The sequence below is a fragment of the Notolabrus celidotus genome, chromosome 9 (assembly GCF_009762535.1).
Source record: "Notolabrus celidotus isolate fNotCel1 chromosome 9, fNotCel1.pri, whole genome shotgun sequence".
In the NCBI taxonomy this organism is placed as follows: Eukaryota; Metazoa; Chordata; class Actinopteri; order Labriformes; family Labridae; genus Notolabrus; species Notolabrus celidotus.
In genome coordinates, this window is record NC_048280.1 from 7,276,417 (window position 1) to 7,300,536 (window position 24,120).

The 24,120-nt window shown below is 40.8% G+C and overlaps 1 protein-coding gene across 1 annotated transcript in view; it reads left to right on the top strand.

The window, feature by feature from the left end:
* nf2a (neurofibromin 2a (merlin)) overlaps positions 1 to 24,120 on the top strand; it is a 52,262-nt gene that overhangs the window by 17,112 nt on the left and 11,030 nt on the right. Inside the window, exons 5-14 of the mRNA XM_034691935.1 lie at positions 7,745 to 7,813; positions 7,963 to 8,045; positions 11,516 to 11,591; positions 12,117 to 12,251; positions 12,638 to 12,712; positions 12,822 to 12,935; positions 14,638 to 14,760; positions 15,028 to 15,245; positions 17,529 to 17,634; positions 22,800 to 22,918. Of these exons, the coding sequence (XP_034547826.1) occupies positions 7,745 to 7,813; positions 7,963 to 8,045; positions 11,516 to 11,591; positions 12,117 to 12,251; positions 12,638 to 12,712; positions 12,822 to 12,935; positions 14,638 to 14,760; positions 15,028 to 15,245; positions 17,529 to 17,634; positions 22,800 to 22,918 (1,118 nt within the window). The remainder of the gene's footprint in view (positions 1 to 7,744; positions 7,814 to 7,962; positions 8,046 to 11,515; positions 11,592 to 12,116; positions 12,252 to 12,637; positions 12,713 to 12,821; positions 12,936 to 14,637; positions 14,761 to 15,027; positions 15,246 to 17,528; positions 17,635 to 22,799; positions 22,919 to 24,120) is intronic.

Consider the following 24,120-nt stretch of genomic DNA (forward strand, 5'->3'; position numbering starts at 1 on the left):
CATCTACAAAATTTGAGATTTAAAATCAAACCCTAAAAAACTCCTAAATCTAAACTCACGTAATGTTTGACATTTTGTGTGAGAAAAGACTGATTAATCAACTATCAAAGTAGTCGCCAATACACTATTTTTCATAAGCTTCAGTTTTTCATTGATACAAAGACGTACTCTTTACCTGATGTGAACACTTGTTATGCCCTTCTTCAGTATTAGTCATGACTGCACCGGTTTAAAGCTGATTTAAGCAGGAAGGAAGGTGTTTGTTTTGATGAGTAATGCTTTATGAATAGCACTTTGTAAAGGTTGTACCTAATCCATCTGCTTCATCAAATTAAGAAAAATAGACTAAATCATGTGTAAGTATTGAGTCTTCAGAATGATTCAATTTCAGAGCCTTGTTAACTCTTCAGTGTTGATTTGTTACTTTAACACTCAGTGAGCAGACATTACACCTGTTAGTCTGCAGTGGCTTCAGTGCCTCCTGCTTTGTATTCTGAGCTGGTGCAGTGCTGCAAAAAGGTGTCGGCAGGGAATTTCAGCAAGCTGCCACTGCATGGAAATTCAGAGGGGACTTACTTTGGTATGGGTTTTAGTAGGAGTTGAGGTCGTATCTCAGACAAAACAACACAGAGGACTCAGAGACACAGTGAGGAGCCATATGTTATTTTACAGGCATGAATGACAGAAGGAGAGAACCATTTTCTTCATGCCTTGCTTCAACAAGTCTGTAACTTGAAAATCTTCTTATGAAATGATTTAGACTTAAGTCCAAAATAAGTTTGTTTTGTAGATGTTTTTCTTCTTTCCACCTCACAGCATGTTGCACTGATTAGATGATTTTTAATCCATGTAAACAGCCACAAGCCAAATAGAGGCTTTTTTAGTTTCAATCTGAAACATAGAATATATTTTGGGATAATTAGTAGCAGCTTTGGCTTGATATTACATAACCAGGGTTCATGCAGATCCTTAAAAATACTTCAATTAGATTTGAAACATTTGAGCTCATGAAAAGTCTTTATTACTCTTTTAACGGTGAGAGGTCCTGAATTTTAGATGGGACAAGACAGAGACATGTCTAAATACCATATCACATCTACACTATCACTTTAATTAGCAAATAAAATAAAAAGAATAATGATATTCAATAAATGCTATCAAGCAAAATAGAGATTTTGTGAGAGCTTATTTACAAACAGCAAAGTGAAGGAGTTGAAAATGACAACATGCAAGTTTAAGGAAATTTGGCTTCAAGTTAAAAAATCAGAGAGAATTAGGTTTCAGGGGCAACAAGTATGAGATGACTTGGATATACACTACCAGTCAAAAGTTTGGTTACACCTTCTCATTCAAGGGTTTATATTTATTTCAACTATTTTCAACGTAGTAGGTTAATACTGAAGACATCAAAACTATGAAAGAAAATATATGGAATTATTTGATTGACAAAAAAAGTGTTAAACAATCCAGAACATGTTTTATATTTCAGATTCTGTAAAGTAGCCCCCTTTTGCCTTCATGACAGCTTTGCACACTCTTGGTATTCTCTCAGTCTGCTTCATGAAGTGGTCTCCTGGAATGGTTTCTAATTAACATGAGCCTTGTCAAGAGTTCATTTGTAGAATGACTTGCCTTCTTAATGTGTGTGAGACCATCAGTTGTGTTGATCAGAGGTAGGGTTAGTACACAATGGATAGACCAATTGGACTACTGTTGTAATCCATATTATGGCAAAACCAGATTATTTCATAGTTTTGATGTCTTCAGTATTAATCTAAAATGTTTAAAATAATTACAATAAATAAAAAACATTGAATGAGAAGGTGTGCCCAAGCCTTTGATTGATCACTGAGAAAATTAAACCATAAACAAAATTGGGGATAAAGTTGGAAACAAAATTATACAACTTTATGTGTAACAGTGTATATCTAAAATAAAATAGGCCACACCTGAATCAATTACTGATTGTTCTGATGTGCAAAAAAATACATGTTTTCCACAGGTTGAGTCTTAATAAGGTCTTAAAAAGTCTTAAATTGAAGTTAAAAAAGTGTGCAGCAACCCTGGTAAATCCTGTTTCACTTGCCTGTCTTAAGATTGTAGCCCATCAAAGCTTAGGAATAAGCTTTAACCTGAAAAGGACAATGATACACAAGAATGAAAAGAAAAGGAGAAAACCAGGTAGTTCACCTGTGAGACAGTTCAAATGAAGTCACAATTTGCTGCCATGCAATGCACATGAGAAATGTCATTATTTATCACTTGTTCACTCAGAAAACAGGTGATATCTTTATTGTTTTGTTTTCTGAAATTATTGATTTATTGTATCACATGTGGTTTATGATAAATTCATACAAGTCTAAGAATAATTGAACAAAGTACATTGGTGCCTTAAGATTTCACCAAACATCGCCATATGAACATTCTCAAAATTGGGACAGAATCTTACATACAAACAATCATACAACAAAAGAGAAAACAGCACTGAGCAAAAGTAAAAACAAAATCAACAACAAAAAAAAGAATTCTAAAAACATTAAAGAATAAAATCATAAGTACATATTTATATATGATTGATGAATATTAGGGGATCACCAGAATTCAAATATGTATTTTTAGTGGGAGCTGAATGTCTGCATTAAATTTCATGGCGATCCAGTCTTTATTTAAGGAGAATTTTTCCAAAACCGGTCCCAGAGGAACAGTCAGGAGGTCACCATAGAGGCCCTGGACAGCCTCTCACAGATAGTAGAGTTCTAACATTGAGTCATAGCCATCTGAAGAAGCACCAAGAAAGAGACTCATTTTTCTTTTTAAGACTAGATAGAAGAAAGCAGTATTTCTCAGTACCGTGCTCTAAATGGATTTTCCTCAGAGTGACTGCACTGAGTGAGTCACAAGTTTCCCAAATTTAGAAATAGGCTCCACTGAACACAACATATCCATTAGTCAGTGCTTTCTACTTTGCTTCCTGTGATGACTGTTAAATAAAAGTATTGACACCTAGCCGACCTTGCAGAATGAATTGTAACTGTTGGTTTGAATAGGCTTGAAATAATTGGTAAAAAAAGGTTCCACTGTCAAAATGCCACCTTCACTGTACCATTAGATGAAGCCCGGGAGCCTCCATAATAACTCTACTACTCTGTTATTAATTATGTAGCAGTTACAAACAAATAGGTGAGCAACTGAGGGAGCCGAAGCTGCAAAACTGAAGGGAAAGGATCTAATTAAATGGCCCTCAGCTTCTTCACACTGTTAGCCACTTACCCGATGGCCTGGGCTTTACAGTCTCTCTGCTGAGCTTATTAAATTCACGTCTGTTAAATGCTGTGTTCTGACCAGTGTGCACAAAAATAAAAAGCCATTACACCTTATAATAAAAGCAAAGGAACACAACAAAAGCACACATTAAAATAGAATTATTGACACCTTAAGGCAGGTACGTGTCGAGGCGCAACCTGTAAAAATATAGACACATGGAGGGAATTAAGATGAAAATAATACCAGCTCTCTCTGGGCTCAAAAAGTAAAATCTCACATCATACACATGCCAGTCTGGGTTGATAATCATCCCCATGCATTCTGCTATGTAGTGGATTTGGAGTATTGTAGAGTATTAGGGATGTGCACGTTTGGTAGACTAAAGGCTTATTTATACTTCTGCATCGCCGCTATGCAGCAGGGGCTGACGCTGAGATCAGCACCACATACACTTGACGTCAAAATTATTAGCCCCCCAGGAATTGTGGAACAATTTTCCTTAAATTCCGCCCAATGTTTGAATCATTGATAAAACTTTATATAAGCAAACATTCACCAGTGTTCTTTAGTAGCTTTGGTACATTTTGGAATGTAAAATACATTTTTAGGATAACTTTATATCAAATATGGTGAAAAATGGGGTGGTCAAAATTATTAGCCCCCCTGTGAATTTGATTGTTGCTGACCTGACCTCCATTGGAGTTGATGTTTGAAGGAACACAGTTGTGAGGGATCTTCATCATAGTGGGCTTCAGGACCATCGTCCCAGAAGAACCCCTTTACTCAAAGAGCGGCACATCAGAGACAGACTGAGGTTTGCCCGAGAACATTTGAAAGGTAAAGATGAGTTTTGGAAGTCCATCCTTTGATCTGATGGAACTTTTTGGGTATATGGATGTTGTTCATGTTTGGCCAAGAAAGGGAGAGTTCTTCAACCCTTAGAACACGGTCCTCAGAATTAAACATGGTGGGGGGAGCATCTTACTGTGGGGCTGTTTTGCAGCCTCAGGCACCGGAAATCTTGTTCTGGTGCATGTCATCATGAAAAAAGAAAGTTATGTTGACATTTTGAGGGATAATGTGAAGAACTCTGCTCTTAGTCTAGGCTTTGGTCGGCGCTGGGTCTTCCAGCAAGACAATGATCCAAAGCTTACGTCAAAATTGGTCAAACAGGACACCAAAACCAAGGTCCTGGAGTGGCCTGTACAGAGCCCAGATCCCAATCCTGTTGGGAATCTGTGGCAGGTGCTCAAAGTGAATGTCCATGCTCAGAAATCATGTATTTTGGACCAGCTGGAACAATTTTCATTGGAAAAATGGGCCAAAATCCCTCCAGAGACATGTGCCAACCTTGTAAAGAACTATTTGAAGAGGTTGTTGTCAGGTATGGCTCAGAACGGGCGCACTATTGACTACTTAGGGCCAGGGGGCTAATAATTTTGGACATGCCATTTTTACCTTTTCTTGTTTTAATTCATTGCATCAATAAAATATCCAAGTCAAACATAGTGAAAATTTGTCTTTGTTATTTTGGAAACACATAAACTATAAACACATCTTTTTAATGGTCATTTTCATGGAGAAATCAAGGGTTTTATCTGATTTCACAAGGGGGGCTAATAATTTTGACATCAACTGTACTTCGCTACGTTCTCTGTTTACTTTTCCACAGCCACTTAGAGTGTGTTATGATGATCTACAGCTTATACATGTTGCTGTTTATCATACAGACATGGTTACATGAAGAATAGAGAGGAGGAGATGAAATATACGTCCGATGTGTTGCCGATCCCAGAAGTGCTGTAAATGTGGGAAATACAATTCCGTAGACCTCTGGCGTGGGCTACGCCGTTGATTCAACGCACAAGTATAAATCAGGCTTTAGTTATTATAGGTTGCCACCCTTGCTAGTTAGCACAAGAATTTCTACTTCGTTAAACAAATTATTAAGATTTTTATGATCTTAGACGACAAACACTGGTCCGATCAATGGCTACTGCCTTACTGCTATAATGCTCTTCCCTCCGGATGCAAACAAGCACAGATGACAGATGGCATAAAGATAAAGCTGTATGTAGTCTGTGTCTAGTTAAACTGGCATATATAACCATTTTACCGGAGCATTGTGTAGCCAGCACAGGCATGTTGACGTTAACCTGCAAGGAGAAACGAAGGCTGGTGGTACTAGCTCTGCTATTGTTATCCACAGTGATATAAGTCACTTTAGAACATCCATATTCTCAAGTGAGGTATATAATGCTATCAAAGAGGTTTTACGGCACACTAAGATCACATACAATCTTGCTTGAAAGTAAAAGTGGCATTTGAATTTTGTCTTATACTTCAAAGTAAACATTTTTCATTCATACTGTAACCAACAAAACTGAAATGGATCTGGTAGTCCTGGCTTACTTGTGTCTTCCTGATGTATCCGAAGCAATCATCCACTCCAAGGCCGTTGTAGAGTGTAAAAACCAAACTATTTTATTCCAAATGTGTCACAAACCAAATATTTACAAGATGATGTCGGCATTCCAAACTGAAAGACACATGACATGATACAACACAGTAAGAAAACTGTGTGAATCCACAGCTAGATGAGCCTCCACTGACTCCACCCACTGTCTGTGTGCAACACAACTCTATCTTAAAGAGACAGTGACTCAAAACCTCTTCATCAAAAAGGACCAAAGTACGTAGCTTAGAAAACACCCCCAAAAAAACAAATTCATAAACAATTTAACAGCCAAAAAAAAAAACCAAATTCAATAAAAATGTTCCTATGCTTTACAATTAGCATTACTTATTTGACATTAATGCTTCATACATCAGTAAACAGTCATTAGTGAACAGTAACACAACTTTGCCTCATACACATCCCCTGGAGTTGACAATATTTCAGGTTTTAGTCACCCTACACTTAAATCAATCTGCACTTTACATGCACAAAATGCTTTACTCAGCTGACCAGGGAAAAGGGAGCCATTATTTAGGAATGAAACAAACTAACAAGTTATACAAACAGAATGAAGAGAGCCACAAAAGTGGTCCCAAGTTTCCAAACAGTACTGTAACAAGTAAGCAAATGCTCAATGAAAAAAAGACCCACAAAACTGCAATTTGCTCCAAATTATATCAGAAGATGTATTAACTTGCAAACTTAGTTTTATGTTCCATCAATATTTCTGATTGTGGATCAGCCCTTTAAGCTCTTATTCCGAGGCAATTTCTTTGTTGTGTATTTTTCTCTGCTCCTTCAGGTAACCGTCCCACTAAAAGTAAACGTCTGAGCAAAATTGCGAAGACACTTCAGCAGCAGCACAGGTTTTTAAAGCTATCTGAACTATCTGGCACCTCACTGGTGTTGTTAGTTTTCCCTCTCAGACTCGGATTCAAACAGGGAATGAGTCATTTCAGCCAGCCTGTTTGCCACCCTGGTAAACCAAGGGACCTTAGAGGGCTCCATGTTAAAGGGACACCACTTTTATATGTTAGCCTCTTAAAGTCAAAGACAAAGGGCTACTTCAAACCCCTCCTGAAACTTTGGTGGCTTCAGTGCTTTCACTCTTATGGTCTAGCCCTTCTGACTTGTGCCACTAAATCTTGAAAAACTGAAATGAAATGGAAACCAAGGATGTGAACATGCAGATTCAGTAGTCAATGATCCATTATCACTGATGAGGAAACATCAATCTACATCATCACCTTCAAGATTCACCTGTGTCTCTAAATCCCCATGACATATGAGCTGCAGTGTATCACTCTGCAGGAAGGAAGTGCATCCTCCCTCCAGGATGATACGAAACATTTTCATAATACCACAATAAGAGGCAGGAATAACATTTTAATGTATTGCATATTACATATTATATATATTGCATGTTATGCACCGTAATGACTCCTTATAACTTGTAACTCAACCAAAGTACTCTCAGTGCCAAATAAAGATACTGCTGGATTTCAAAAACATACACAGAGCATATAACACACAGATAAAGGTAAATATGCAGGTTAACCCACTTACATAAATCTCCACTCACAGCCTACTTCTTAAGTTCTAGCCGCATGTTTAATTCATATCCTTCCACCAGTTCCTTCCACAGCAGCCCAGAGGAATTCCCCACCTCCACTCCGTCATGCCTAATCCAGCTATATCTCCCCTCAAACATGCATGATATCATTTGTATCCAGTCCCTGTGATGATAAGTGATCAGTCTCTCAGAGATATCCCCTAATAGCATCATTTACACGGTCTAAGAACAACTGGGCCAGTGCGTGTGTGGTGCCCGTTAATGACCTGACGGCTCAGAAGCCTCCATTCATTCTCAGAGACACCTTCTTCTTACAGAAGCAGCAGCTCTTATCCCGTAACCAGCTCCCAAGAGAGGAGTAGTCTGGCCTGTTATTGTAGGCAAGGCAGTACGAGGCTGTTAGTTTGGAGTGATTTTAATCCTTTTGGCACTTTTGTTCTAATTTACAGTACGGAGACTACGACCCAAACTTACACAAACCTGGCTTCTTGGCGGAGGAGGAGCTTCTTCCAAAGAGGGTGAGTGACAGCTGTCTTCACTAGTTGCTGTTACCCATTAAATATGTATCCCGTTTTCCAGGCCACTATCTGCATTATTCAGTCATTCCACTGTAGTGTATTTTCTGCAAACATTCATAGATATTTACATCTGTCTCTCTCCATTCCAGGTGATCAACTTATACCAGATGACTGCAGAAATGTGGGAGGAGAGGATCGCTGCGTGTTATGCAGAGCACCGGGGCAGGACGAGGTAAACAGTGCTCCACTGAAATGTGTAAACGACAGAGTTCCATATTCAACAGCAAATGTTAAAGTTAAGCTCACTCAGAATAATGTACTTAAGATCTGGTTCCACCAGAAATGTTTTATGCAAAACTGAAGCCCGTTTTGGCAGTCACAGGTAAAAAGAGTCACAAAAAGTTGTTCTCTGCAGAAAAGTTTTACTCTCTGTCTGCACATTTTTTTTAGTTTCCCCTGTTGGTGAAGTAAAAGTACCAACACCAAAGAGAGGAATAATTTACTTACCTTTTAAGAGAGGCATTTTAGAGATTAAACCAAAAAAAATCACAGAGAAATAAAGTGATTAAAATTCTGCACAGGTGGAGTTGCTTCCATAAATGAAAATAATAATGAAAATCAGTCATACTGTTCTTGCTCTTTGCTCCGCGGCCACTCTGCACTAAGTTGAAAATGGACTGGGAGCCAGTGATAGCCATGTTGAGTGTCTTAAAACCCCCGTGGGTGTGGAATTGCGGACTGGAAACTGAGTTAAACTGCAGCACTTAGAAAAGTGAAACACTGCTGCTGATCAATAACCCCTTCAACCCCAGCAGAGAGAGGGAGGTGGGTGGTCCTCACACCTATGGCATTTTAGTTGTTTGGTGAGTGATGCGGTGTAGTCAGGGCACAGGGAAGAGGTCACACGAGAGCTGGGTTCATATCAAACTTTTTTGGTTTCAAGTGTCAACAGAGTATTTTGAGTTTTGGTACCAAGTCCAATACAAACTTGAAAGTTGTGCACTGAAATCTTCACCGCTAATTCACTTCAGCCTCAGCATCCTTTTGTGTGAGGCCTTAAAGGGATATTTAAGTTTTCTTGAAGTGGGGTTGTATGAGTTTTATGTCACTAGTAGTTGTAGAAGCCACAACTGATGCCGCTCAGCTCGGCTCCTTTGATGAGAAACTCACAGGAGAAATGGCACATAAGCTAGGCCACAGATTTCTGCAGATGGGGCCGATTCTGCCATGTACTTTAGCTAATTTTGAAAGACTCCGACCCAAGCACTTATCTCGGTTTAGGTGTACGCTCTACTTGGGATTTTTTCAGCTCTTCACTTTGTCACGTTGCATTAGCTGCTGCTGTTTTACATTGCGCTAGTAAAACAATGGCTACGCCCGTAGGTTAGAATATATGTTATAAATTTCGCTCTTTAAAGAAGTAACAACTCTTCATGTCTATTTAATACAGCATTCTAGTATAAGACAAACATCAAAGCAGATTTATGCCTATTAGTCCCCACAGCCGGGGTTCCTTTTAAAGATCGGCTCTTTTGAATTTTTGTGTATGCGGTTTCTGGTACCTCCGGAGCCAGCCTCAAGCGGACTCTCGATGAACTGCAGTTTTTAACACTTCCGCATTGGCTTCAATTCTTGCAGCTGGAGGTTGCCGCTTGGTTTTTCCACAATGTTTACCAATCGTTGCCCTGTATTTCAACTTAGTAAACTGAGACATATTTTAAACTTTGGATGTGTTAATATAGTCATTCTGAACATGGCAGCGTTTAGCTCAAAGCACTCGTGTGCATATTTAAAGGTGACATATCATCCAAAATCGAATGTTTAATGGTTCTCTACCTAAAATATGTTTCCCTGGCATGTCTACAAACCCCCCGAAAATGAAAAAAATCCATTCTGCCCCTGTTTTGATTTCTCCACCTTTTCTCGGTTTTACTCCCCACATCTGCAGATTTGAAGATCTAGTGGATGATTTTTATTTATCATGGATAAGTGCTAGCGCTAGTTAGCATAGCCACATAGCTACATGTTGGTAGTTGTGTGCCAAGACACACGTCTACATACTGATAAATAAAACAACAAGAAACTAAATCTGTGACCAATCTTTCAGAAAGGTCCTGCTGCAGGCGCCTCTCCGTCAGGATCAGATTCTGGATCAGATTCAGAGGGTTGAAGTAACGCGGGTCTGTAAGCAGTGTGTCTTTTCAGCCAACATGTAAACATTAGATCAACGTGCCGGAGAGCTGAGGGCACATCCACTTTCTGAGGGGGCGTGGTCAGAGGGAAAACAGACTGTTCTGAGGAGGGCTGAAGAAGAGGGCTTTTCAGGCATGCCAAAATCTGATTTCAAAGTGTTTTTTTGAGCATAAACTTTAAAGACATGTTTTGGGGACCTCTTAGACCAATATATATTGATGAAAAAAGTGTGATATGTCACCTTTAAGCTTTATGCCACTTGTTACCTTTTGTTTGGAGTTGGAGAGGGAGGGTGAGCTGGGTTGCCGTTTTTTTGTTGTTGATCGTGATTTTTCTTTGATCACTGTGAACACTTTAATCATAATTTAAAAAAAATAATAATTCATTTTTTAAATTATTTTAAAGCTATATTTTTGGGGCTTTTTGCACCCTTTATTGGAGAGGGGAGGACAGTGACAGGATTTTAGTGATTTTTCCCTTTAGCGTGTCAGACAAATCTACTTGGCCTGACCTCAGCCTCTCAGAGGCTTTTTGCTCTGTGAAGTCACTACAGTGGTTAAAACCTGGTGTGAGTTTCTGGAACGAATAAGTAAAAAAGGTGCCTCCTTTTGATCAGCAGATAAAAAACTAATGTTCTTATGTTTCGTACATGACCGTCTGAGATATTCAGTGTGACAAAATTTCAAAACAAAATAGTTTAAAGACGAAATATTCAGCCAAACAGAATAAAATAAGATCTTTATTTTGGCTCATGACCTTGTCAAACTAGTTCAGACAGTAATTTAAGAAAATTGAAAACTGCTGTCAGCACATCAAAGAAATGGCTGACTCTCCGCGTGCATCTGCATGTTCAACCAATGCTTAACACTTCCTCAGCGTTCCTCAAGCATTAGCATTTAAATTTCCCCTGACTCGCTCTCAAGTCAGACTGCGACTAGTCCAACCTAGTTAAGATTTGTTTTGTTGGCATAAAGCTCTTCTGCATGTTTAAACTTTAATGAAGCTTAAAACATCCATTTCTCAACCATCGCTTACATCAAACAACACGCTGTTAGACGTTTATGCAGAATCAAGCCATGGTTCTGTCAACCGCCGAAGCATGCTGTACGTTTCTGCTGCATCGACCCTGACACTCTAAAGATCTGCCAAACAAGCCGCAGATCGAGACAGAGACAAGCTTCATGCATTTTGTTTCCTCTATATGGGAGATTTAGAGTCTTGGGGGCATCAGAATAAGTCTCCCTTTCTATCAAGCATGACCTCTTAAGCCTGTTAGCGAATTATGGTTGCATTCTGTGTCAGCCCTGTGCTTATGTTTACACCCTCATAAGAGCAATATGGCAGAGTTTTTATAGATCACACAACATGACAGATGCTACACACAAAAGCTGAGGAAACAAGGTCTGATCCCCTTTTTCTCCACCTCCTCTCCTCTCCCCCTCACTCATGTCTATCCCCCTGGATCCCTCTAAATCTCCTTCCCCTTTTCTCTGTCTGTCTTTGAACCAGGGATGAAGCTGAGATGGAGTATTTAAAAATAGCTCAGGACCTGGACATGTATGGCATCAACTACTTTTTAATCAGGGTGAGTCAATGCTGCTTCGATATATCTTTACAAAGTGAGCCAATGTGAGAGATTGAGAGGCGTGTCAGTTTCAAGGTGGCGTTGTGAAAAGAAGTTGCAGTCAGACTTTGCTTTTTTGAATGCTCCTTTTATTTATTATTTGAAAGTTGGATTGAAATTTTAAAGAGTGATCTTATCAGGAGGAGAAAAAACTTCTAGTCCTTGCGACTGCTTTTCCAAGTGAGTCATAACAAAAACAAACATGTCTTTACAAACAGACATTCACTGGAGCTAGCTTTGGCCCTGATGAATACATTCGGTAAAAGGCCGAGACATTTTAAAATACCACCAGCAAGTCCACCCCAGCTGAAGTAATTCACTGTAGCATTAGCAACTGGCACTGCTCAGCTCAGCTTTAACAAATAGTTTTGGCAAGCAGAGCCCCACAATGCCAACTCTGTCAAAGCAAATACGCATAAATATTGGCGTGAACAGTGCTCCAACAAGTAGTAGAAAAGATTTGTTTATTCTGCTGATGTGCTTCAGAATAAAAAGGGAACAGATCTCCTCCTGGGGGTGGACGCTCTGGGTCTGCACATCTACGAGCCGGACAACAGGCTGACGCCCAAGTGCTCTTTCCCATGGAACGAGATACGTAATATCTCCTACAGTGACAAAGAGGTGAGGTCGTCTTTGTGAGGTGGCTGACTTTAAATGTGTTACAGACAGGTTCAGCATGAGAATGGAGTTATATGGTTCCTCTGAGTCACTGAGGTAGACTGATGTGGACGTGCCAGACTCCAGCTGCTACAACTACTACTATCTGTCTCACCACTATCATCTCTCTCTCTTCATCTCTACCCCTCTTTCCAACCCCAACTCAGTCTCAGCAGATGCCTTTCTAACATGAGTTTGGTTTCTGCCTGTTAAAGGAAGTGTGTCCTTGCCGCTGTAACTTTCAGAATGCTGTTTTTTTTAACTTCATTGTATGTTACACTGCTGTTCTTTAAGTTTCAAATCCAAATCAGTGATTGAGAGTCATGTTGTTCTTGTTTCTTCATGTTTAGTTTACCATCAAACCTCTTGACAAGAAAACCAACGTTTTCAAGTTCAACTCTTCTCGGCTCAGAGTCAACAAGTTGGTGAGTTCTGCCGAGGTGCTCAAAGTTGTTTTGGCAGAGTTCAGGGATGCAGCAAGATTTGTGACATGTCACTGAAAACTGTCCTTGTTGGGCTTCTTATTCTGTGCAGATCCTCCAGCTGTGTATAGGGAACCATGACCTGTTCATGCGCAGGCGGCGGGTCGACTCACTTGAAGTGCAGCAGATGAAGGCTCAGGCCAGAGAGGAGAGGGCCAGGAAACAGGTACTGAAAATTGACCTCACAAAAAGAAAGTTAACAAGACCACACCCTTGTGTGATAATATTTGTAACAAGACCTGCTGTAGCATGTTAATAAAACCACATCCTTGAACATCAAAAAAACAAAACCATGCAATAGTACAGTTTTACAGATTTGATTTAAGTAAGTTAAAGAGTCCAGGTAAAGGGGAACGAGAAGGGGTCGAGGTAAGGAGGGATGGGTAGGTTTCAAGGTAAGGACCGATGTTTAGGGGCCGAGGTAATAAGGGATGAGTAAGGGGTGTGGTAGGTAAGGATGAGTAGGGGTCGAGGTAAGGAGCGACAAGAAGGGTTCGGGGTAAGGAGGTATGAGTAAGTTTAGAGGTAAGGACAGATGTTTAGGGGTGGAGGTAGTAAGGGATGAGTAAGGGTTGAGGTAATAAGGGATGATTAGGGTTCAAGTTAAGGAGGGATGATTAGGGGTCGATGAAAGGAAGGACAAGTAGGGGTGTAGGTAAGGAGGGGATGAGTAGGGGTCCAGTTAAGGAGGGATGAGTAGGGTTCGAGGTAAAGGGGGATGATTAGGGGTTGAGTTAAGTAGGGATGAGTAGGGGTCAAGGTAAGGAGCGATGAGTAGGGGTCGAGGTATGGAGGGTTGAGTAGGGGTGGAGGTAAGGAGGGACGAGTAGGGGTTGAGGTACGGAGGGATGAGTAGGGGTCGAGGTAAGAAGGGATGAGTAGGGGTCGAGGTAAGGAGGGATGAGTAGGGGTCGAGGTGAGGAGAGATGAGTAGGGGTCGTGGTATGGAGGGATGAGTTGGGGCCGAGGTAAGTAAGGATGAGTAGGTTTCGAGGGAAGGACCGATGTTGAGGGGCCGAGGTAATAAGGGATGAGTAAGGGTTGAGGTAATAAGGGATGATTAGGGGTCATGTTAAGGAGGGACAAGTAGGGGTCGAGGTAAGGAAGGACAAGTAGGGGTGTAGGTAAGGAGGGGATGAGTAGGGGTCCAGTTAAGGAGGGATGAGTAGGGTTCGAGGTAAAGGGGGATGATTAGGGGTTGAGTTAAGTAGGGATGAGTAGGGGTCAAGGTAAGGAGCGATGAGTAGGGGTCGAGGTATGGAGGGTTGAGTAGGGGTGGAGGTAAGGAGGGACGAGTAGGGGTTGAGGTACGGAGGGATGAGTAGGGGTCGAGGTAAGAAGGGATGAGTAGGGGTCGAGGTAAGGAGGGATGAGTAGGGGTCGAGGTGAGGAGAGATGAGTAGGGGTCGTGGTATGGAGGGATGAGTAGGGGTCGAGGTAAGAAAGGATGAGTAGGGGTCGAGGTGAGGAGGCATGAGTAGGGGTCGAGGTGAGGAGGCATGAGTAGGGGTCGAGGTGAGGAGGCATGAGTAGTGGTCGAGGTGAGGAGGGATGAGTAGGGGTCGAGGTGAGGAGGGATGAGTAGGGGTCGAGGTGAGGAGAGATGAGTAGTGGTTGAGGTGAGGAGGGATGAGTAGAGGTTGAGGTAAACTTTAAATTAAACTCATTAATTCATGGAGTACGTCTTTTCCTGATGATTGGTCCACCAGATGTACTGATTCTCTCAGCTCCAAGTCATCTTTGTTTGTTTTATTTTCATCCGTTTTCCATCTTTTGTTTCATTGTGACGTTGTTTGTCCATATTCAGACAGTTTTTTCCCACCATATTTCATCAGTTCACACTCCACCTGTGTGCCTTTGTCATTCAGGTGGAGAGGCAGCGTCTGCAGAGGGAGAAGCAGCTGAGAGAAGAGGCTGAGAGAGCCAGGGACGAGCTGGAGAGGAGGCTGATTCAGCTGCAGGACGAGGCTCACATGGCCAACGAGGCACTGGTAAGCTTCAGTAGGTTTGCAGGTGGCAAAGTCAAAATGCATCTTGTCAGCAGTGTCATACATGCCAAGTTTGAGTACAAATAAAATAAGCTGTCTCATTTAGCACCACAGTCCTTCTATCATTCCTAAGGTGCTGTATTTTGTTTTGTGCTCCATTTAAGTCTACAACTCTTCCCTTTCCTCCCATAAATCTTCTCCCTCCGTTACTTCTCAACTATTCCTTCTCCTCTCCCCACGTCTGGTAATGCCCTTCATCCTCCTCTCCAGCTGCGTTCAGAGCAGACGGCAGACCTGCTGGCTGAAAAGGCCCAGATCGCGGAGGAGGAGGCCAAGCTGCTGGCCCAGAAAGCTGCTGAGGCTGAGACAGAGATGCAGCGCATCAAAGTGACTGCCATCCGCGGCCAGGAGGAGCGGCGGCTCATGGAGCAGAAGATGCTGGAGGCAGAGATGCTGGCCCTCAAGATGGCCGAGGAATCAGAAAGAAGGTGGGGTGAGGGGGAGGGAGGGGGGGGGGGGGGGGGGGGGGGGGGGACTGCATGGATGAATGTAGAGTGAACAGCCATCGGTGCTGGAGTGATTCTGATTCTGATCAGACTTTGGCTGCAATGTGGTTTTGTCTCAGTGAAGATTGTCTCTCGCACACCAAAATTCCCTCTATATCTGCCTCACACACTCCTATGAATTTAGATGCTTGGGTAAGGTATTCCCGTATCTTTCTTACTTTCCATCGGCTCTTTTTTTCTTTATTTGTGATGCAAATATCTCAAAGTAACGAAGCTATCTCACACAAGCCTCAAAAAGCTATTCCTAAATAACCTCCACTCATGAGCCTCCCAAAGGTTTTCTGAGTTTCTTTACTGTTTAATGCAAAGGTGCACAAACACGCTGCTGCACTTTAGTCTGCTCAGCAGCACAGAAGTCAGTCGATATGCTCCGAGCTCAGAGCCAGGTAACTCCGCTGCATATAAATGACTTGATCAAAGAATAAGAACTTCTTGCTTGTTTAAAATCATTTAATTTAAAAGCCTTTGTTCTTCCGCTGCAGCTGAAACGCAGGTAATCATGCAGCTACAGCCACACTGCTACACACGCATACAGAGGAGAGAGAGCATTTGTTCATCTGCCTCCTCTTAGCTCTGAGATGCAGTAGTTTAATTTGCGCTAGTTAATTGTTTGCATTGGTATTGACTTACCGGATTATTGAAGCGCAACAAAGCTGACACTGATCTGTGATTTGATCTCTGCCTTTGAAAGCTATTTCAGTTATGTCAATCGATCAATCAATCTTTATTTGTATAGCGCCAAATCACAACAAACGTTATCTCAAGACGCTTTTACAAACATAGGAGGTCAAGACCACTCCATGTCAAATTATGAACAGAGACCCAACTTCAAGACAGGGTAAGACTCAGTCTGACCCCACCTTATCCATCATGAGCATTGCACATCGCAGTATTTAGCTAGTTACAGTGGTGAGGAAAAACTTCCTTTTAACAGGCAGAAACCTCAGGCAGAACTAGACTCATGTTAGACAGCCATCATGCCTCGACTGAGTTGGGTCTTGAAAGAGGGATAGAGGAGAGTAAGAGAAAGAGGTGATAGTGATGAGATGAGTAGTAGAAGCTGTTGCCGCTGGAGTCCAGCACGTCCGTATCAGCTGGAGTCCAGAACGTCCGCAGCAGGAGGATGCCTACGGCAGCTCAGAGGGACCTATAAGACAATGGAGCTCAGGGACTCCAGAAAGGTCTATGGTTAGTAACTTTTAATGGGACAGGCAGAGTTAAAGTAAGTGATGGGGGGTTGGGGGGAAGGGGGTGAGATAGGATCCCAGTGTGTCAGTGCACCAGTTCCCCCGGCAGTCTAGGCCAATAGCAGCATAACTAAGAGCTGGTCCAAACCTGATCCAGCTCTAACTATAAGCTTTATCAAAAAGGAAAGTTTTAAACCTACTCTTAAAAGTGGAGAAGGTGTCTGCCTCCTGGACCCTGACTGGTAGACGATTCCAAAGGAGAGGGGCCTGATAACTGAAGGTTCTACCTCCCATACTACTTTTAGAGATTGTAGGTACGACCAGCAGGCCTAATGTCCTTTTTTATGCATCATACAATGATTCGAATCAACATCCTCTAATATCTGCTGTTGACTTTTTGAATTCAGTGGAGGTCAGATGGATAAGCAGATGGCCCCTTGATGCGTGATCTTTGATAAGCACTCTGAACAGAACGATAGATGCCGATCCATTGTAGCAGAGAACCTCGTATGCCATTTTCACAACACAACAGATTACAAAGATACTAAAAATATCACTTCACAGCCTCTCCTTCACAATTTATAAGCCAATCATTTGAAATGGGTACCATTAACCACTTGCCTGAAACAGCAATTTGAGGATGAGCACTTTCTGCAGCAGAGGAATTTAAACCGGCGGCACTCAACATGTAAATGACTACGTCCACTCAAACCCTTGAGGCACACGGCTCCCCCACAGAAACAAAGAACTGCCGAGTGTTCACCAATGCAATCAAAAGAAATGTAATCACCTGCGTATAGCATTCGCTCTACGTCTCTGCGTGCAAACTGGATTGTGTCACTGCAGGAGAGATTCATTGATCACTCGGGTAATAAAGCGACAATCCCATTTCATCAAGTTCCAGCATAGAGATCATGTGAGATAATTTTGGATTCGATTTAGATAGTTGTGTTTCCCTTGAAGGATCGGGAGGTGAATTAAAGTTTTAACTGCGGCTGCCTGGCTGTTTGTCCCTCAGGGCCAAGGAGGCCGAGCTGCTGAAACAAGATCTGCAGGAAGCCAGGGAGTCAGAGCGGAGGGCCAAACACAAGCTGCTGGAGATCACCACCAGAGCTGTCTACACGGTAACAGACACAGAACACACACTACATACCTGCAGTCATTTCAAATGAATTGATAGACAGACAGAAGAGGATACAGGGCAGAATCTAAAATTAGAAAAGTAGGCTGAAGCACTTAAGCAGTGGTAATTATGCTAATGAGTAAATTAATTGATCATTTATCACAAAGATTGATGAGTTGCAGAGCTGTCTTTTATTAGTTTATTGAATAGGGATGATGCATATTAATAGGGTCTGCAACTTACAGTTATACTCACTGTTAATCAGTACTTAGATGTAACCCTCCTGTGATGTTCGTTTCTCAACTTGACCCAGGGCACATTTAATTATATAAAAGTGTTGGAACCCAAAAAATCCCAATAAACATTATTTTAATCTCATTACTAGCTACATTACTAACCTTTTAAATCAATATTTAGTGCAATGGTGTTCTTTAAATCACACAGATCATGGTTCAAAGAGAATGACAAATTTTTGTTAAACTTTTTTTTATTGTACAGTGGAAAGACCTAAATATAAATACAGTAGTTTTACATTACTTAGATTTTTTTAACATTTCTTTCATTTTATTAACAATTTCTTTTTTAGATTTTTGAACTTTAAATGGGTCAATTTGACCCGCAACATAACATGAGGGTTAATAAAAACATCTGAAAAAAAGTTATACAAATCCTAAAGTGAATATTTAAAGTCTGATGTCGTATCAACAGCAGTCTGAAGTGAAACAAATATATTTTCTTCCCTTATTTATGATGTTTTGAATATGCTACATTTCTATAGTCAAAGTCAAGTCAAAGATTATTTATAAAGCACATTTTAAACAGCAGGAGTTGTTCAAACTGCTGTACAAACATATAGTCAAGAATAAAATGACAATTGTGAATGAAAATTAACCATAAAAACAAATTAAATACATGATACATCAGAGCTACATATAGTTGCATACTAAGATCCAAGGATGTAAAACTGAACTGTGATTGAAAAGACTGAGCAAAGAGTAGGGCGGTCTTAAGAGACTGCAAAGGCTGCTTTTGAGTCTGAATCTTTAAACATCGCTGAGCATTTGATGCATTCACCTCACAGTGCTCTGATTGGAGCGAGTTAGTGCAACAACTCAAACAGACATGATAGTGCCAATCCATGTACAGTTTTAAAAACAAGCAGAGTTTCGGTAGACCCTCAGAAAAGATGTTGAAAATTTAAGGTTATCAAAAGTCTAATCTTTACTTATGAGAGGCGTTACATTTTAGATGGGACATGTCTGAATACTTCATCAAACCTACTCTGTCTGGATAGTGTTATATGAGATTTTATTATTCAATTTCACTGGATTCATGTGACAGATTGTATGCATCTTATTACAAACACATCCACAAACTGAGAAGAGAGAAGAAAAAGAAAATAGGAAAATGATAGTTCAAGAAAATTTGGCTTCAAGTTGATAAAAACAGGGACTGAATGGTTGGCAGACATGAACGTGAGGTCTTCTAAAAAGCGTTTTAACTTGGGATACATAAATCCATTTAATATGCCACACCGGTGTCAGTAGCTGCTTGTACTGCCGTGCAGAAGTTGTATTAATCTTTCTCTTTTAGGGTTTTAAAAAGGTTTTTAATTTGAATTTAAAAAGTGTGCAGCAACCCTGAAGAAGTATTCAATTAATCAAACAATCAATCTTTATTTATATAGTGCCAAATCACAACAAATGTTATCTCAAGACGCTTTTAAAAACATAGCTGGTGTAGACCGTACTCTGTGTTATATTATTAACAAAGACCCAACACCAAGACAGGATAAGATCCAGGCCCATCTTACTGACAGGACTCAGTCTGATCTCATCTTAATCCACCATGAGCAGAGCACTTTGCAGCATTTAGCAAGTTACAGTGGCAAGGACAAACTTCCTTTAACAGGCAGAAACCTCAAGCAGGACCAGACTCATGTTGCAGTCATTAAAGCATTAAAGTTTGGAATCATTGAAAATCACCAAATTACCTTGAAGAATTCACCAATCACTATTTTCTTTCAACCAACTCATTGTTCAAATGTTGCAGTTGTTAAATGACTAGTAGTGTCTGGATTTTAATAATACAAAGTTAAAATAAATGTGTTGTAATTTCTATTGCTCACATTATCTGAAACACTTCCTCGTTGGCTCTGCTTAATTAGGATTGGTATATTATAGTCAAGGACAAAGGTTAACTCCACACATCAAAAAACAATCAAAACATGAGTCAATAGTGGAAAAGGTTAAAAAGTCACAGCCGTCACACTGCGTTAGAAAAATGTCCTGCAAAATGCCAGCACCCCTTCTTTGAATATTCTGTTTTACAAACGGCCCTGATGGAAACATATTGATTCTCCACATAATACCGGAAGTTTAATATGTTGCTGAAAAGAGACCTAACTACCTTCTCTTCTTTTCCTACTTCATATGTTAATCAATCAATCTTTATTTGTATACCGCCAAATCAAAACAAATGTTATCTCAAGACACTTTACAAACAGAGCAGGTCTAGACCGTAATCTATGTTATATTATTAACAAAGACCCAACATCAAGACAGGACTCAGTCTGATCTCATCTTAATCCACCATGAGCAGAGCACTTTGCAGTATTTAGCAAGTTACAGCGGCAAGGACAAACTTGCTTTAACAGGCAGAAACCTCGAGCAGAACCAGACTCATGTTAGACAGACTCTCCTGAGACTGAGTTGGGGTTGGAAAGAGGGACAAAGGAGAATAAGAGAGAGAGAGAGAGAGAGAGAGAGTGATGATAGTGATGAGACGAATAGTTGTAGTAGTGGTAGTAGCTGTTGCCGCTGGAGTCCAGCACGTCCATATCAGCTGGAGTCTGGAACGCCCACAGCAGGAGGACTTCTACGGCAGCTCAGAGGAACCTACGAGACAAGGGAGCTCAGAAAGGTCTATGGTTAGCAACATAGACCAAGATACAAGCAAGTTACAACGGCAAGGACAAACTTGCTTTAACAGGCAGAAACCTCGAGCAGAACCAGACTCATGTTAGACAGACTCTCCTGAGACTGAATTGGGGTTGGAAAGAGGGATAGAGGAGAATAAGAAAGAGAGAGATGATAGTGATGAGACGGATTTTAACATGTGTGTCAAACATGCTTGTGCCATTGTTATTCCCTCCAAGCACAAACAGACACAAGTGGCTTTCCTTTTAATGATTTATAGCTTTTAGCTTTGTCCACAAATCCACCGTTAAAACTCATTGGCTGCATGCTACATACAGGAGGTCAAAATGTTCATAACCTGTCCATAAAAATACTTGAAGCCTGCGTCTAGCTCATTGCTCCTGTGCTGTGAAGGAGGCACGTGAGAACCACTTCACTGACATGTGACATCAAAATAAAAGCACAATTCCTTCAAAACAAAACTACTTAGAATGCATGTGAAATGAAACACAAATTCAACTTAAATGTCAAGTTCTCTATTTGAAATACAGAAATAGAAATATTATAATTGCAACAATAACAGACATAGTAACCAGGTCTCTCTTAAAGGGGATATTTTGTATTAAAATTGGATCTTCTGGGCTACCATAAAGAGGAAACTAATAAAAAGAATAACAACACAGCCTTGCATACAACACAAACAATGCATTAAACACATATTATGCAGGACACAAATACACTTCTATAGGGGACAGCAGTTCTTGCAGAAGAACACCCTAGAATCATAGTTCCGTATTCAGTTCAAATTCCTCCTGTTAACATTCAAGACCATCCACAACCTCACTCCCCCCATATCTGTCCGACCACCTCCATGTTCCCACTCCCTCCCGCTCCCTCAGATCCTCTTCCTCCATACACCTGTCTGTCCCCTCCGCCCGTCTCACCACTATGGGGAGCCGAGCATTCAGCCGCTCTGCTACCCGTCTCTGGAACTCATTGCCACCTCAACTCAGAAACACAGATTCTTTCCCCCATTTCAAATCACAACTCAAAACATATCTGTTCAAAACTGCCTACTCCGTCTGACTCCAGTTGCACTGTCATTTTGTTATTGTTTCTATTTTTTCTTACCACTTTGTTAGTTCATATTGTTTTCATTTTGACTTTGATTTTGTTTCCTTTAATGTAAATATGTGTATGAATATATATATATATATATCTGTGCGGTGTCCTTGAGTGCCGAGAAAGGAGCTTTTAAATAAAATGTATTATTATTATTATTATTATTATAGAAATGTGTTGTTTCTCTCTCTGCTGCTATTACCCGCAGTAGGGAGATAACTGTGTCAACATTAGCTTGCATACAGATAAGACACACATACTCAACCCAGGAAACACACACACATACACATATGTAGCCCAGCAGAGCCACACTGAACAGGAGATACTTGCGTAATAACAGGCAGTAAGCACAGAAGGCAGCCTACGCAAATACTCCCAACATGCTAAAAAACCCACACACTACACATTCATCTGCTCACACACATGCACAAACACACAAAGAAACACACACACACACACACACACACACACACACATAGATTCATATTGGGAATTCAGATTTAGATAGAGAGCTACTCGCTCATATGCTTGTGAATGAGGAGCCTAAACACACTCACTTCTGCGCTAACATACAAAAGAAAGAAAGAAAGAAAGAAAGTGACTGCTGCTGCTGGAGCGCCATAAATAAACGGATCAGCTCATGAATAAGAAGTCCAAACACACTCATACAAACACACACAAGCAGACAACATCTCTGTTTCCCATTATCTGCAGCATTGCCCTTTATGCATGTCAAGTCAAGCCAGTTGCATGTACCCACTCTGTAGCCCGGACTCACATGCCCACCAGTGGATTTACATTTATATTGTGTATTAGGTCCACTTCTTATTCTGCAGACTCCTGTGTTGGCATGTGGAAAATGCATTCCTCACATGTGGTCAGGATCTAAAAGCATTCATTCCTGTGTGTTCCTGGTCTGTTACCATCAGAGTGGTCATACTCACTCCCCTTTTCTACACTGTGTCCCACCTGCAGACATCTGTTCCATGCATTCCTCATCTCTCCTCATTCATGCTGTTACCTCTATCCAACCTCACCTTCTTATATATTTATTTGACTCTCCTTATCTTTCCTGGTCTGTCCTCCTTTTCTGTCTTCTAATCTCTCCTTCCACCTCTCCTCCCAGTCTCCTGGACTGCCGCCTGACAACATGCCTCAAGACCTGAGCTTCAGCAGGGAGAACCTCAGCTTCGACTTTAAAGATACGGACATGAAACGCCTCTCCATGGAGATTGAGAAAGAGAAGTGAGTGGCTGGCTGTGCTCTGCTGCTGCTGCCTGATATTTTGAGCCTCAGACATCTTTTGTTTTATAATCTTTAGGTATATTATTCAGTCTGATTGCAGTGGTTGTCTTTTAACCAACATAAATGATCAATTAAGCCATACATATCTTTTATAGTAGTTTGAACTTCTCATATAAAATGATTGAGCAGGAAAAACTTGGAGTAACTCCATCACTTTAATATGCACGGTTAACTCAGCAGCTAAGGTGAGTATCTGACCCCTGAGCATTAGCCATCACTGATGTCACTCCCAGCTTTCAGGCGTTTTCTCTCTAGAGCTCCTTGTTGCAGTGACTACAGACAGTAAAAACTATGTTAAGACAAGTGTGACCCTGGTTGTGGAGATGAATACATTAGCAGGGTCTAAGCAGTCACATAATGAGGAAATAGGTTTTTTAAAACAAGAGCAACGGAGCAGAGCGGCTTCTGCTCCAGGGTTGGTAGGAAGTTCCCTCTAGGATTTTAATGAGACGTAAAAAAATATATATACAATTAATATACACTCTGATAAAAGTTCTTCCCAAAATGTGACAAAAAGATGTTTGTCTATGTTTCTAAGATGTTTAAAAATGTGTATGATTTTTTTTTAATATTATTATTTGCCATCCATTGTTATCATAAAAATGTCATTTATGTTTCCACGAACTACAACATCCACCATACTTACAGGCCAACCAGTCCATGTAATAATTTGAAATGCCCTTTTTTTGATTGATTCTGAAAATGGTATATGATCCTCTTCCAGAGCAGAATACCCAGTAAAGAGTTCCCAAACTTGAAATAGCTTGCAAGAGGGGTACAGTTGACATAGTGGTTTAAGTGCGCCCAATGAAAAGAGGATGTAGGCCTTGTTGAAGTGGTCACTGGTTCTTCCCCCAATCTCAGCTCCCAGCATATCATGTCTCTCTTACCCCAACTACCCCAAAATAACTCCAAAATATCTTGCAGGAAAAAACCTCCTTGATAGATTTTTGCATCCAACCTTACGTTTGATATTAGTGCAATCATTTGGAGAATTATGTGCCAAATCAGAAGGTGGTAAGCCTTGATTGATTGGTTTAGAGTATGATGCTTCAAGGTTGTGGTAATGGTTGTCTCTTTAAGAATGTGCTAGTATTAGTAGAAGATTTTTTTTTAAACATATTTATTCTTATTTACTGTGT